This window comes from Talpa occidentalis, unplaced genomic scaffold (genome assembly GCF_014898055.3).
Source record: "Talpa occidentalis isolate TD23 unplaced genomic scaffold, MPIMG_talOcc4v2.1, whole genome shotgun sequence".
Lineage (NCBI taxonomy): Eukaryota > Metazoa > Chordata > Mammalia > Eulipotyphla > Talpidae > Talpa > Talpa occidentalis.
Genome location: NW_026555331.1, coordinates 58,834,239 through 58,847,028, shown reverse-complemented (window position 1 = coordinate 58,847,028; position 12,790 = coordinate 58,834,239). Strand labels below are relative to the sequence as shown.

The 12,790-nt window shown below is 38.2% G+C and overlaps 1 protein-coding gene across 4 annotated transcripts in view; it reads left to right on the top strand.

Moving 5' to 3' along the window:
• The window catches only part of NKAIN3 (sodium/potassium transporting ATPase interacting 3), a 749,694-nt gene that overhangs the window by 463,065 nt on the left and 273,839 nt on the right, over nt 1–12,790 (top strand). For all 4 annotated transcript variants that reach the window (XM_054692230.1, XM_054692226.1, XM_054692229.1 and 1 more), the window contains exon 4: nt 8,620–8,817. In XM_054692230.1, the coding sequence (XP_054548205.1) occupies nt 8,620–8,817 (198 nt within the window). The remainder of the gene's footprint in view (nt 1–8,619; nt 8,818–12,790) is intronic.

Genomic DNA, 12,790 nt, shown 5'->3' with positions numbered 1-12,790 from the left:
CTCTCATTGTTTTACCTCATTGCCTGTCCCTGCTCAGTCCTTTTTGATAGCTTCATCTCATCTATTTGGCTTTTAAATGCTGAACATACTCAAGGTTTTATCCTGGGTCCTTAACCATGTTCTAAATACTCTGCCTCCATAGATAATCTTCCCAAATGCATGGTTTCAAATTCTATGAATATACTGAAGACTCCCCAAATTGTGCTTCCTGCATTCTAGACTCCTACCTGTCTTGATAGTCCATATGGATGTCTATGAGGCCTCACCAGACTAATGTGTCAGAGATAACACCATTGGTTGATTTTCATACTCCCTCCTCCTTGGTCTCACTCATCTTACAAAACAGCTCCACTGTTCACCCCAGTTGTTCAATCAGAAACTTAATCCACATTTTATTGATCTCTTCCCCTCATCTCCACATGCTGTTCTTTCCTCAAAATATGTCTGTCATCTCTATTCTACCTATCTACTACAACCAACTTTCTCCAGGTCAGTTTAAATGCTACAGTAACCGCTGAACTGACATAGTTTTGTCCCAGTCAAATTCCATACTCTGTAGGGCCTCCCCGGTGGCGCAGCGGTTGAGCGCTGGGTTGCGAAGCTGCCCGCGGCCTCTGCGGCGCCGGTTCGATCCCCGGCTGCTCCCCGGCCACCGGCGGAGAATCCCACATGGCGCGCAGACCTCTCCTGCCGCCCGCTGCTCCCCTCAGCAGTGTACTTCGGTCCTTCTGCCTGCTCTGCTCCCCGCTCTGGCTCTGGTGAATTCTCTCACCCTCCCGCGCTTCTGACTGTACCCAGTGCATGTATAAACAAAACAAACAAACAAAATAAATAAATAAATAAACATGCCTCTATAAAAAAAAAAAAAAAGATTTAAAAAAAAAAAAAAAAAAATTCCATACTCTGTATTAGAAATGATCTTTTAAAAAATGCAGAGTAGGTGATATCTATATTTGACTTGGAGAAAAAATCCAGACTCTATCATGATTTGTTTCTGCCTTTGACATATTCTTATACTATGCTTATGCTCGCTTCAGCTTTACTCCAGCTATATGGTCCTTTAGTCAGTCTAAGGAATATTTAATCTTCTCTGTCATTTTACAGTCTTTGCATTCACAGTTCTCTTTGCATACAACATTCTTTCTCCAAATCTTCTCATGTCTAGTTCTTTTTCATTTAACAAATCTTAGCCAAACTATCAACTATCAGAGGAGCCTTTCCTGACCACCTGCCGTAAAGTAACTTTATGTCTTATCCCTGTCACTCTATCCTATAATTTCCTTTTAATTATCACAATGTGTAATTATTTTTGTCTACTTATTTACCTTATTACCTGTCTTTTCCACTAGCATATATGTGCCATGGGGCAGGAATGAAATCTCTTATGTTTACTATAAATTCCAATGCATAGCTCATAGACATTCCAAAAATATCTGTTGAATAGTAAATGAGACTTCATTGTTTTTCAAAGTGCCAAATGAGGGGATTCTAGCTCCAGAGTGAAGATAAAGGATTTCACAACTCTTAGCTCTGCCTTTGACCTATGATAAATGATAGAGAATTGAAAAATCCTAGAAATATCTAGTTGTAAAATTGATAAACTAAGGTTAATATGCTCAATGGCCTTTCCTCACTCTGTAGACTGCTCTATGTGTTTAACACCAAAGGCATACCTGATTATGACTTGCTCATGGCTTGCAGGAAGAATTCCTTAAGAAAATAACAGCAGGGGGCCTCCCAGGTGGCACAGCTGGTTGAGCATAGCACTGTGAAGCTGGCCACAGCCTCTGCAGCGTCAGTTTGATTCCCGGTTGGCCAGGGAGATTCCCACATGGCACGGCAGACCTCTCCTGTCTCGCCCTCTGCTCTCCTCAGCAGTGTATTGCGATCCATCTGCCTGTTCTGCTCCCCGCTCTGTCTCTCGTGAATCATCTCACCCTCCCGTGCCTTTGGCCTGTACCCCAGCTATTGTATAAATAAAAAAAATCTTATAAAAAAAAGAAAATAGCAGCAAATGGCAAACACTTTACAATAGAAGCTCGAGTATCTTTTTAGTCTATAGGAGAGAGCTGCTTTTTTTTTTTTAAGATTTATTTATTTATACAAGAACTGGGGTACAGGCCAGATGTGCAGGAGGGTGAGAGGATCCACCAGAGACAGAGTGAGGAACAGAACAGGCAGACTGATGAAATACACTGCTGAGGGGAGCAACAGGCGAGGCAAGAGAGGTCTGCTCGCCATGTGGGACCCTCGCCTGCCGGCTGGGATCAAACCAGCCTGCAGAGGCTGTGGGCAGCTTCACAGCGCGGCGCTCAACTGCCTGTGCCACCAGGGGAGGCCCTTGGAGAGAGCTACTTTTACTGTAGAAAAATAACGTAATTGTTGATATATTTGAACTGGTGCTAAATCTTTGTGCTATAGGCTCTAAACACTGAAACTTTATAACATTGTGCTTGACTCTGTGTGTGTGTGTATGTGTGTGTGTATATATGTATATATGTGTATGTATATCCATGTATATATGTGTATGTATATCCACAGAAACTCTTTGAAATGTTTAGTGCCACAGTGAATGGAAAAATATTATAAATGTAAAAATGTTGTTTTGACCTTTCCAATTCATGTTCTAAGATAAGTATTTTAAAAGATGTTTCAACTGACATGAAAGTAGTGAACTTAATGAAGTATATATACATGTTGATTCTCAATAATGAATACCTGAAACTTATAATATTATAATGCCATGTTACTTCAATAATAAAAGAAAAATATATAAAATTGAAAACAAATTATTCACTTGAATACTTGTGGATTTCTATCCAAGGTTGCATTTTCACTTCCAGATGGACTGCCTTATAGAGAAACTGAAAAGACAAAGAATGTAGATAGTCACATAAAAATGAATCCAGTGACCTTTTGAGCCATAGCTAAGGAGAAAGAAAAAAACACTAAATATTATTAGTAGTTTGTAGTCCATTTCTAGAAATAGAGATTAGCTGAAGTTAATGCATACCAATAAAAGCAGGTGATTACTAAAACAAAGAAGAAGAAGGCACAGATCAATTCCTTGATTAAAATAAATAAGGAATTTTTTTAGGATATGAGCTGATTATACTGTGGCTACAGTATAATTAGAATGTGGGCAAGCATATCTACATATACAATAAATGGATACAATTTCAACAGATTCTGAATATTTTTTCATTCAAGTGTTTGAAAAAAATGGGAACCAGCTTGTAATTAACACTACTGAGATCAAATAACTTTCATACATTTAGTACTCACTTGAATAGATTTTATTGGGAAAGCAAATATTCCAAAATAGTTTTCCTTAAAGTAATAATTTAGTGGGCTTTAACAGAGATATTTAACATCTGACTCTCCATATATCAACTCTTACTTTCCTTGCTAACCCTTGAAACCACCATCCTATGTTTCGCTACATTAACTCCAAACTTCATGGAAAAAGCACATCAGATCTTCTCTCTCAGTTCCCTCAATAACTTGTAATCCAGTTTTTCGCTCCTAATAGTCTCTTTGCATTATGATTTGTAAGGTCCCTATTGCCACATGATAAGCAAGTTCAATATTCTTTTTCAAAGGTCTTTGAACTTACAACTTTCCCAATTTCCCTGAAATTATCTCTTCTTCTGTTTGTCTCAACATGCTCTTTCTAAACTGTCCTCACACTTTCCAAGGCCTTCTGCTTTAGTTTCATGTTTCTCTTCTTTCTTCTTTTTTGTTCTGCAAACTATCTCCTGGTAATCAAATATACTTGCATGCATATATCCAAACACCATTGCTTATAACTTTTAAGTTATTAAGATACTGCAAAGACTTCATTTGTCAATTTTCTTTACCATGGTGTGCTTAAGTCATCACATATTATTCTAATCCCAACAAATGAGAAATGACATTTGAATTACTCAAAATTATATTTAAGATTACTTTGTTGAATCTATAGTTTAGCATTAGCTCATATATTCAAAACTACAGGACAAGTGACTATTGTATTTATTTTTCATTATAAAAAAATTGATGTACCCTTCTATTACATTTTCTCTGACATATCTCATATAGGAAATTGAATTATCAAGTATTACAGTTTTAAAAAATGTTTCAAATCTAGCTACCAAAGTAGATAGAAATCAGATCCAAACTTATGATAAAATTTTACAGTAAATCTAAATAGGACATTTGTAAGTGTAATTTGATGCTATTGATTTTCACATTCAAAATTAAGTCATTGCAAAGAATGAAAAAGTTTATAAATATGTTATAATGCTAATAAATTGAGTGAGAACTATACTGAGAATTTTTTTTTGAGTATAACAAATATGTATCAGTTCATAAATTCACTTTTTTCTATTTGTGTAATACATATTTTAGTCAAAGTCAGAGTGACAGAAATTTATAGCCCTGCAATAGAAAAGGTCACTGGGTAGAAATACTTAAAAAATAGAAAGTGCAGTGAATTTTGAGATCATGCTAGTTCATCCTGATCCTAATGAATTCTATTAAGTGGGAAATAATAGTTCTTTTCTAGTGATCAAGACTGACTGTAAGAGATGAGATCTTATGATCAGAAAAGGGAGCAGTGTTCAGTTTGCCTGCAGGTAAATTGCTTTGTGTTAAACTGAATTCACTAGCTAAAGCAATTCTTTTTCTATAATATTTCCCTTCAGAGGATAACTGCAAATAAGCAAATAACACATGTAGCAAGCTAACAACCAAAGAAAAGGACATAGAATGTTTTATCAATAAAGTGCTGCAACTGTGAAGGTAACTGAATGATACCTGTAACGAACCAAAAATAATGTAATTTTTATTGATATAACCAGAAACATACTTGTTATGGTACTTTGAATTCCTCAAAATTTAAAACTTGAGTAATTATAACTGGAAAATATAAACTGGGGGTGGCCTGTTTTGTGAGTCCTTACGTGGGCACCAGCAACAAAGGACAACAAAATCAAGAAATAGAATATCTTGTTAAAAGAGTTTATTTACATAGGAAATGTGAGGAGAGATTGAAAGGGAAAGAAGGAGACTTATCAGCCAATTCAGTCCTACCAGCAGTTAGCATCAGTTTCCACCACCATCAAAAGGGTAGCAAATGGGACAAGTGGCCACCCCTTGCAGAGAGCACCAACCCCTGCACTGGCTGTGGGAAACTGAGATACCTCTGAGGTCTTCACTCCCAACAGCAATGGCTCAAGCCAAGCAGCAAGAAATGAGACACCTTCAGGGATCTAATATTACATCCTCAGAGTTGTAATGCAAGTGTCTGAGATGGTGTTGGTGAGACAAGGAGGGTGGAGTCGCAAAAGCTCTACTTTCACTATGAGCATCCAGCCTTGCCTGCCTGCTCTGATAGAACTTTGCCTCCTAATACTACCTGCAAGGGTTTACAACCTTGTGATTCATGCACCTTATACAACAGAGAGTAACAGAGGGCTCTCCCACTCTCGTCACTCAGTGAGCTGTCACATTGGTTAATTTTAATCCCAGACATTTATAAATTCAAGGGCTTTGCATTTAAGACACCAGCTTCCCCCTAAGTTTACAGAGTTCCAAACTCAAGCTTTGATACTTCAGGAGAGTTGTGTGCCACTTCAGGGGGTGAGGGGTAAATCTTCCCATACTCCTCTGGGTTTTTCTAGGCTGACAAATAATCAATTACCAGACAATTTGAAAAGAGGAAAGTTATATGTATACCTCTGTATACATGGGAAACTGAGTAAATCAACAAAATAGCCCGAGTCACAAATTAACTATCTTCAGCTAGAAACAAAGGATGTTGGGGTAGGAAAGAGCACAAGGGACCATGGTGATGGGTGCTGGGGTGGTGGGGGAATTATGGGGACTACACATGAAAGGGAAAATCAAATAATATACAAATATGAACAACAATGTAAGAAAATTAAAAAAATAAAGGATGTTGGGCAGTGGGAGGGGGAAGCTCAGTCCTGGGGAGGTCACCAGGAAAGGCACAGTAACAAAGGCATGACCATTATTTAAATGACTAAGATTTAAATAGCAGCCTTAACCATTGGAAGAGTTTAAGAGAATATGTTTTCCTGAATAGTGAGATTCTACCTTTACAAATACAAATGTCTCTTACTAAAGGACAAGTTCCACCCAACTTCAGAGTTCCTTCTATGAAATAATCCTTATGACAAAGAGACACATTTTGAGGGTAGCAGATTTTGTTCTCTATCACTGAGAACTGGAATACACATAGGTACATTTATTTGCATTGCACAATTAATGGACATGGGCCACCTTGCCTTCGTATCATCACAGATCTTCCAGTTCCAAGCAAGGGTTTGCTGCTAGATACACATGGAAGCCAATTAATGTGGCATCAGCTTTGAGAAAAGAAAATTTATTGCAAGGTTGACCAACAAGGTGCTAGGATGCCAGGCTCAAATCTGTCTGCCTGGCCTGAAATGGGCAGGAATAATGTTATTGGGAGGCAGAGGAAGAAAATGGGAGGGAGCGGGGGCAAGGCTAGGAATGAGAGAGCGATGAGTTTAGCACAGTTTGGTTAGTTAGTTACCAACGGGTCCATATATGGAGAGAGCACTGAATTCCTGGGATTTTTGTAGCCAGACCCCTTGCTTCTGAATGAAGTCCAGTCATTTTTCTCTGTCTTCCTGTTTTTATGACTGGCTTAGAATTCAATTTAAAGTCAGTTACTTCTGTGCACACTCAGATTGTCACAGACAAGTGTCAAGTTCTGTTGCCTCTTTGAAGATACAGTAAAAAAAAGGTAGTCAAACATGCTTAACTATTTCAGCTAATGGTGCCTCAGCTCCTACCTTTGATTTACTTAGGGTCAGCAGTCTGATTTCTCATCTATTCTTTCTATTATTTATGACAAAAACTTATGATCTTAGTCCCGCATGACTGACACTCCACACATATTAAAGGATATATGTTGAGGATTAAGCCACTAGGCTCTTGTCTCTAATAAGAGCCCTGAAAACTTATGTTGACATGTAAATTTTTGAGAATCACTTTTTTTGTTCTTTTGCTCCACTGTGGTGATATTTTCATGTAAAAAAGTGAGAAGGAAGGACTTAACTCTGTTTAGGGTATAAGGAACTGTAAGGGGTTGGAAGGGAGACAGTAATTAATGGGGTATCACCACATCATAGCTAAAAGTTCTATACAGGATAAATTTCTGGGTCTACTAGTAAATAGGCAATTTATTTTATTCATTAACTAAAGTAGGCAATTTATTTTACCTGTCTGTGACTGACTTTTTCACCTTATTAGTTCTCATAGCTGTTATATAAAAAATTACCACAAGGGCCTCCCTGGTGGCACAAGGGGTTAAGTTGCAGCACTGTGAAGCTATCCACAGCCACTGCAGCACAAGTTGGATCCCTGGCTGGAGAGCTGAACCACATGGCACACAGACTCTCCTGCCTCGTACACTGCTCCCCTCAGCAGTGTATTTCAGTCAGTCTGCTTGTTCTACTCCCCACTCTGTCTCTGGTAAATCTTCTCACCACTGCACTGCCCCCCCCCCAACCCCCTGCACCTCTGGCCTATATCGCAGCTCTTGTATGCATAAATAAATAAATCTTTAAAAAAAAAATACCGCAAGCTGTGTGTATTAAAGAACAGAAATTTGTTGTCTCATCATTCTGGGGCCTAGAAGTATGAAATCAATTTCATTGGGCTGAAATCAAGGTGTTGGCAGAATCTCCCTCCCTGGGGGGCATTAGTGAGAATTCTCTCCCTTCCACTTTCTGGTAGCTGTCAGCTTCCTGGAACTTGTGGCCATATCACTCCAGTCTCTGCCTCTACATTCACAATGCCTGCTTTTCATTCTATGCTTAGTCTCCCTCTGCCTCCCTCTCAGAGAATGCAAGTGATTATATTTAGGGTCCACACAAATAATCCACGATAATCTTCCTCTTCATAATCCTTAACTCAATTCCATCTGCAAAATACTTTATAGTCATGTAAGGGGCTGTAAGGTTGACCAACCAGGTGAGAGGGGACCAAGCTCAAATCTATCTGCCTGGCCTGAAGTGGCCAGTGGCTTTGTAGGGAGGGAGAGCAAGAAAATGGGAGGGGGACGAGGCATGGCTAGGAATGAGAGCTATGAGTTTAGCAAAGAGCAGGGAGTAAAATATCTTTGGGGGGAAGCCATTACTTAGCCTATAGTAAATTAAATTTGGTTGATGTATGCACCTTCATAAATATTAAATATTATAATACATAAAAATCATATAAAGCAATGTCTAGCATGTAATAAAGTATTCAATAGATGTGATGATAGTAATATCAATGATGATGAAGCTCTAAGATATGTAGACAAAATGTTTTAAAGTGAACAGAATAATGTTTTGAATGAACATATGTAAACATCTAGATCTTTGATATGTGCTGACTTCAAATTTTTATTTAATGGGTTGTTTTTCCACATTAATTTTAACTCAATAATTTAGGCACACGATAGTCAATTTTGGTCTTATTTGTTATTTTTCACTTGAAATTTAAATTATTTCAATTTTATTTATCCTGATGTCTTTCTAAGGAGAAAGTAAAGAATGCAATGTAATAAGATTGTCTTCTGTTCTCTTTCACCCACCCATCTAGGATACAGACCTAATGACGTTCAACATCTCTGTACACCGGTCATGGTGGCGAGAACATGGGCCTGGTTGTGTGCGAAGAGTGCTGCCTCCATCAGCCCATGGCCTGATGGATGATTACACATATGTCTCCGTCACAGACTGCATCATAGACTTCCAGTATCTAGAGGTCATCCACAGCGCTGTCCAAATACTACTGTCTGTAAGTATCACACTTGTGTCATTGTCTGATCAAGATCCTTTTTTACTGGTATTTTATATCTAAGCCTACTCTCCACAGCCACCTAGTAGATAATGTCATAGGTAAGTACATGGAGAACATCCCTTTAAACAAAGGAATTAGCAGCAGTTGTGTTAACATGAGGTGTAGCTAATTGCATGTTATGAGTTTTTCCTGTTGGCATCTAGACATTATGTTTATAGAGTCAGTTGCTGTACTTTCTAACTTGAAATACAATCCACACCAGTCAATGAAATAGTATCACCATCCCCCAGAAGAAGTGCATTGTCCATTTGCTACCTTGGATTTTCTGCCAGTATACTTCCCCTACTTCTACTAATGCATTCTTTTGGGCACATTAGTTCCAGAGAAGGAAGGACTAAAACATACTCAATACCTTGCTCAATCTAATATTCTAATATACCTCATATTTCAAATAATTATTCTTAAAGAACTCAGTTCCCTTTAAAGATTCTTACACATTTTGTGCCTTAAATTTGGTGTCAAAATACAGTTCTTTATAGAGATAAGAGAAATGGTTTGACTGAACCGAAGAAGGTTTGAGGTAGTCATTAATTTTTCTGCGTGACTGTCCCACTCACAAAACTTGATCTGAGTGTGGGGTAAAATTAATTTAAAATACATATCATCATCAAGAATGGTGTTCCTTCGACATCCAATAAGGACCTGGCATTTTCTGTGAGTAAATGTGTCTACCACACTATTCACATAAACCACAACCGTCTTAGTCTTCCTGCACAAATGGTTAAAGTTAGAATCAGAATTATAAATAGAAGCTCAATAATAAATGATAGATGACAAATATATAGGAGGTATACATCAGTGAGGACTGTACCTTGGAATTCTATAAAGAACAAAGAAATCCTTGCTGCCACTTACTGTATCAATTATCTACTGCAATGTAACAAACAACTTCAAACAGTAATAACTTAAAACAATATAAATGTATTTCTTAGAGCTCTGTGAGTCAGGAATTTGGGCACCTGATATTGACTAGAGCCACTCATGTGGACCTTCAATTAGGAACTCTGTGAGGATTAGAATATTCAGGAAGACTTAGCTCATATGTCTGATGCTTGTTGTTGGTCTGTGGTCTCCTTCATATGGTTTCTCTTTTTGCAGAAAAAATTGACAGTGTGGCACTGAGTTCTAAGAGAACATTTCAAGCATTTATGAAATCTCCTTAGAGTACTCCTTACTATTGTCCCATTAATTACAATGAGTCATATGATCAGGCCAAAGTAAGTGTGGGAGCAGTCTCGGAAAAGAAGGGAACCCCAGAAGGCATGATACATTAAGGACCACCAAAATAGCAGTCTTGCCTGACTTACATAATTATTGATTATTTTTCTTTAGACTGCATGTGTCATATTTTATTTTTTTTTAAAGATTTTTTATTTATTTATACAAGCACTGGGTACAGTCAGAAGCGCGGGAGGGTGAGAGAATTTACCAGAGCCAGAGCTGGGAGCAGAGCAGGCAGAAGGACCGAAGTACACTGCTGAGGGGAGCACCGGGCGGCAGGAGAGGTCTGCGCGCCATGCGGGACCCTCCTCAGTTGGCCGGGGAGCAGCCAGGGATCGAACTGGTGCTGCAGAGGCTGCGGGCAGCTTCGCAACCCAGCGCTCAACCGCTGAGCCACCGGGGAGGCCCCATGTGTCATATTTTAAAAGAATGTTTTAGAGCACATTTGAAATATAATTTTCTAAAAAGACTGCAGAATAGACTAAAAAAAATCAGAGATCCCTCAGTGTTTTAGTTCATTGAAGGGCAATTGATAATGAATTAAAAGAGGATGCACTTCAATGCTAAAAAAATTTCTTTTGGGCCTCCCCGGTGGCACAGCAGTTGAGTGCTGGGTTGCGAAGCTGCCCGCAGCCCCTGCAGCGCCAGTTCCATCCCCGGCTACAGGGTGAGGGTCCCACATGGCGCGCAGACCTCTCCTGCCACCCGTTGCTCCCCTCAGCAGTGTACTTCGTCAGTCTGCCTGCTCTGCTCTCCCCTCTGGCTCTGGTGAATTCTCTCACCCTCCCGTGCTTCTGACTGTACCCAGTGCTTGTATAAATTAATAAATAAATCTTTAAAAAAATTTTCTTTTAAGTATAGGGATTCTCATTATTCTTGATCTTTCTCAGTTTTGTAAGTATAATATACTGGCATTTGTTAATTATGCTTACCAGTCTTTCCATATTCTGTAATCTTTATTTAATCTATCAATTACATGTGTGGCAAAATATTTGTTCAAATCATTGTATTACTAAATAGGAGGCAAATTTTCTGTTAAACCTTTTCAGTCCATTTTAAGGTAAAAGATACTCTATTATATACCAGACGATAAAATTTCTTACTAATAATTTTAAATATTGAAAACATTTTTTTTCTAAAATCTGTCTTATATGAACAATATTTCCCCCTTTTGCAAAATGACTCACAGTAAATTGTTAAACCGTTTTGTAAAATGATGCCATGATGTCCAATCTGTATAACACAGCAGAATAAGCTGTGGAATCAAAACATCATTTTCCCATCTGACTTATATGAGTTCACCCATATGTGATATATAGATAAAATAAATAAATGAATGAAGAAAATAAAAACAAACTTTCAGACTATAAAACCAATTAGCAATCCCCAGAGGGAAGGGGAAAGAAGGCTGGGTAAATTGGGTCTAAAGGGAAAATTGCATGGTGAGGATAGAATTGGAGTTATAGTTGTGAACTGAAGTAATATATATATATATGTCTGTTTTGGAGGATGTACACCTAAAACCTACATAATATTATAATACAATGTTACTTCATAAAAATAGAACAAAATATTTAGAAATTTACCCATAACAAAGGTCCTTTTACCATTGTAACTCTAATTCAAATGCATCACAAGGTGAAAGTATTTATTTGAGAATAAAAATCTGTGCTAAAGAGAAATGCTAAATAGAATATGTTGCCCCTAAAAATACTAGTTACTTATAAATGAATGCCTTGGCATATTAGTTAAGTGAGTACCCAAAGCTTCCCACATGCGTACATAATCCTGACTACTGTTTAGCCCTCTGGCAATAAAAGTATTAGTTGCTGAGCTTTGATGTTTCTTCAGTAACCAGTAACGTACCTGCAAAACAAGATTTCCAGTATTTTATTTTTTCACATTAAAATAAAAGTTATCCTGAAATTGTTTCACAAATGTCAAAGCATTATTGTTGTGCTTGATTTTATGTGAGTCTGTTAGGTTTTCCATTTATTCATGTGAATATGTTTAAAATGATTAGAATTATGATTCTTTGAATCTGATGCTGTAGGAATATCAGCTGCCTTACATGTACAGTGATGTCAGCCTATCACTGAAGAAAAAAGTAATGGTTTCAATATTATTGCCTGTTCTACACAGGCAACAATGAAGCAAACAAACAACAGCCTTTGAAATGGGGCAGGGTCCTCTCAGCCTGGCTCCACCAATTACTCCTTTAATTGATGCAAGCTTGGCAACCACTGGAAGGACACAGCGGGGGACTGATGGAGGTGCCAGCGTGGTGGAGAGGGAGTTCCTTAAGGTTTGATGGCAGTGGCTCTCTGAAAAATAAGAAAGGAACATTTAATTGATTTATCTATGCACACAGCTTGGCTGGTGAACACTACCTGTTCCATTGTCCTGGGTAAGATTAGATGTTGGAACTGGAAGAAATGAAACCCTACTTTCATAGTTCTACAGGAACTATGACAAGAAATGGGAGAAACTATTCTGATAAGAATTTGGGAAAAAAAGGTGATGGGCCATGAGCTTACATGGGACAATCATACAAGATGTCTGTGCCCATTCAACTGATGAGAGATCTGGCCACCTCCCAGCACTGAAGTCCCTGCACAGCAACAATTTGCCTTGGTCTTCTTTCACAGGTGCTCGGAGTAAGGAGAAGAAAGATTGAGCATAAAAAAGG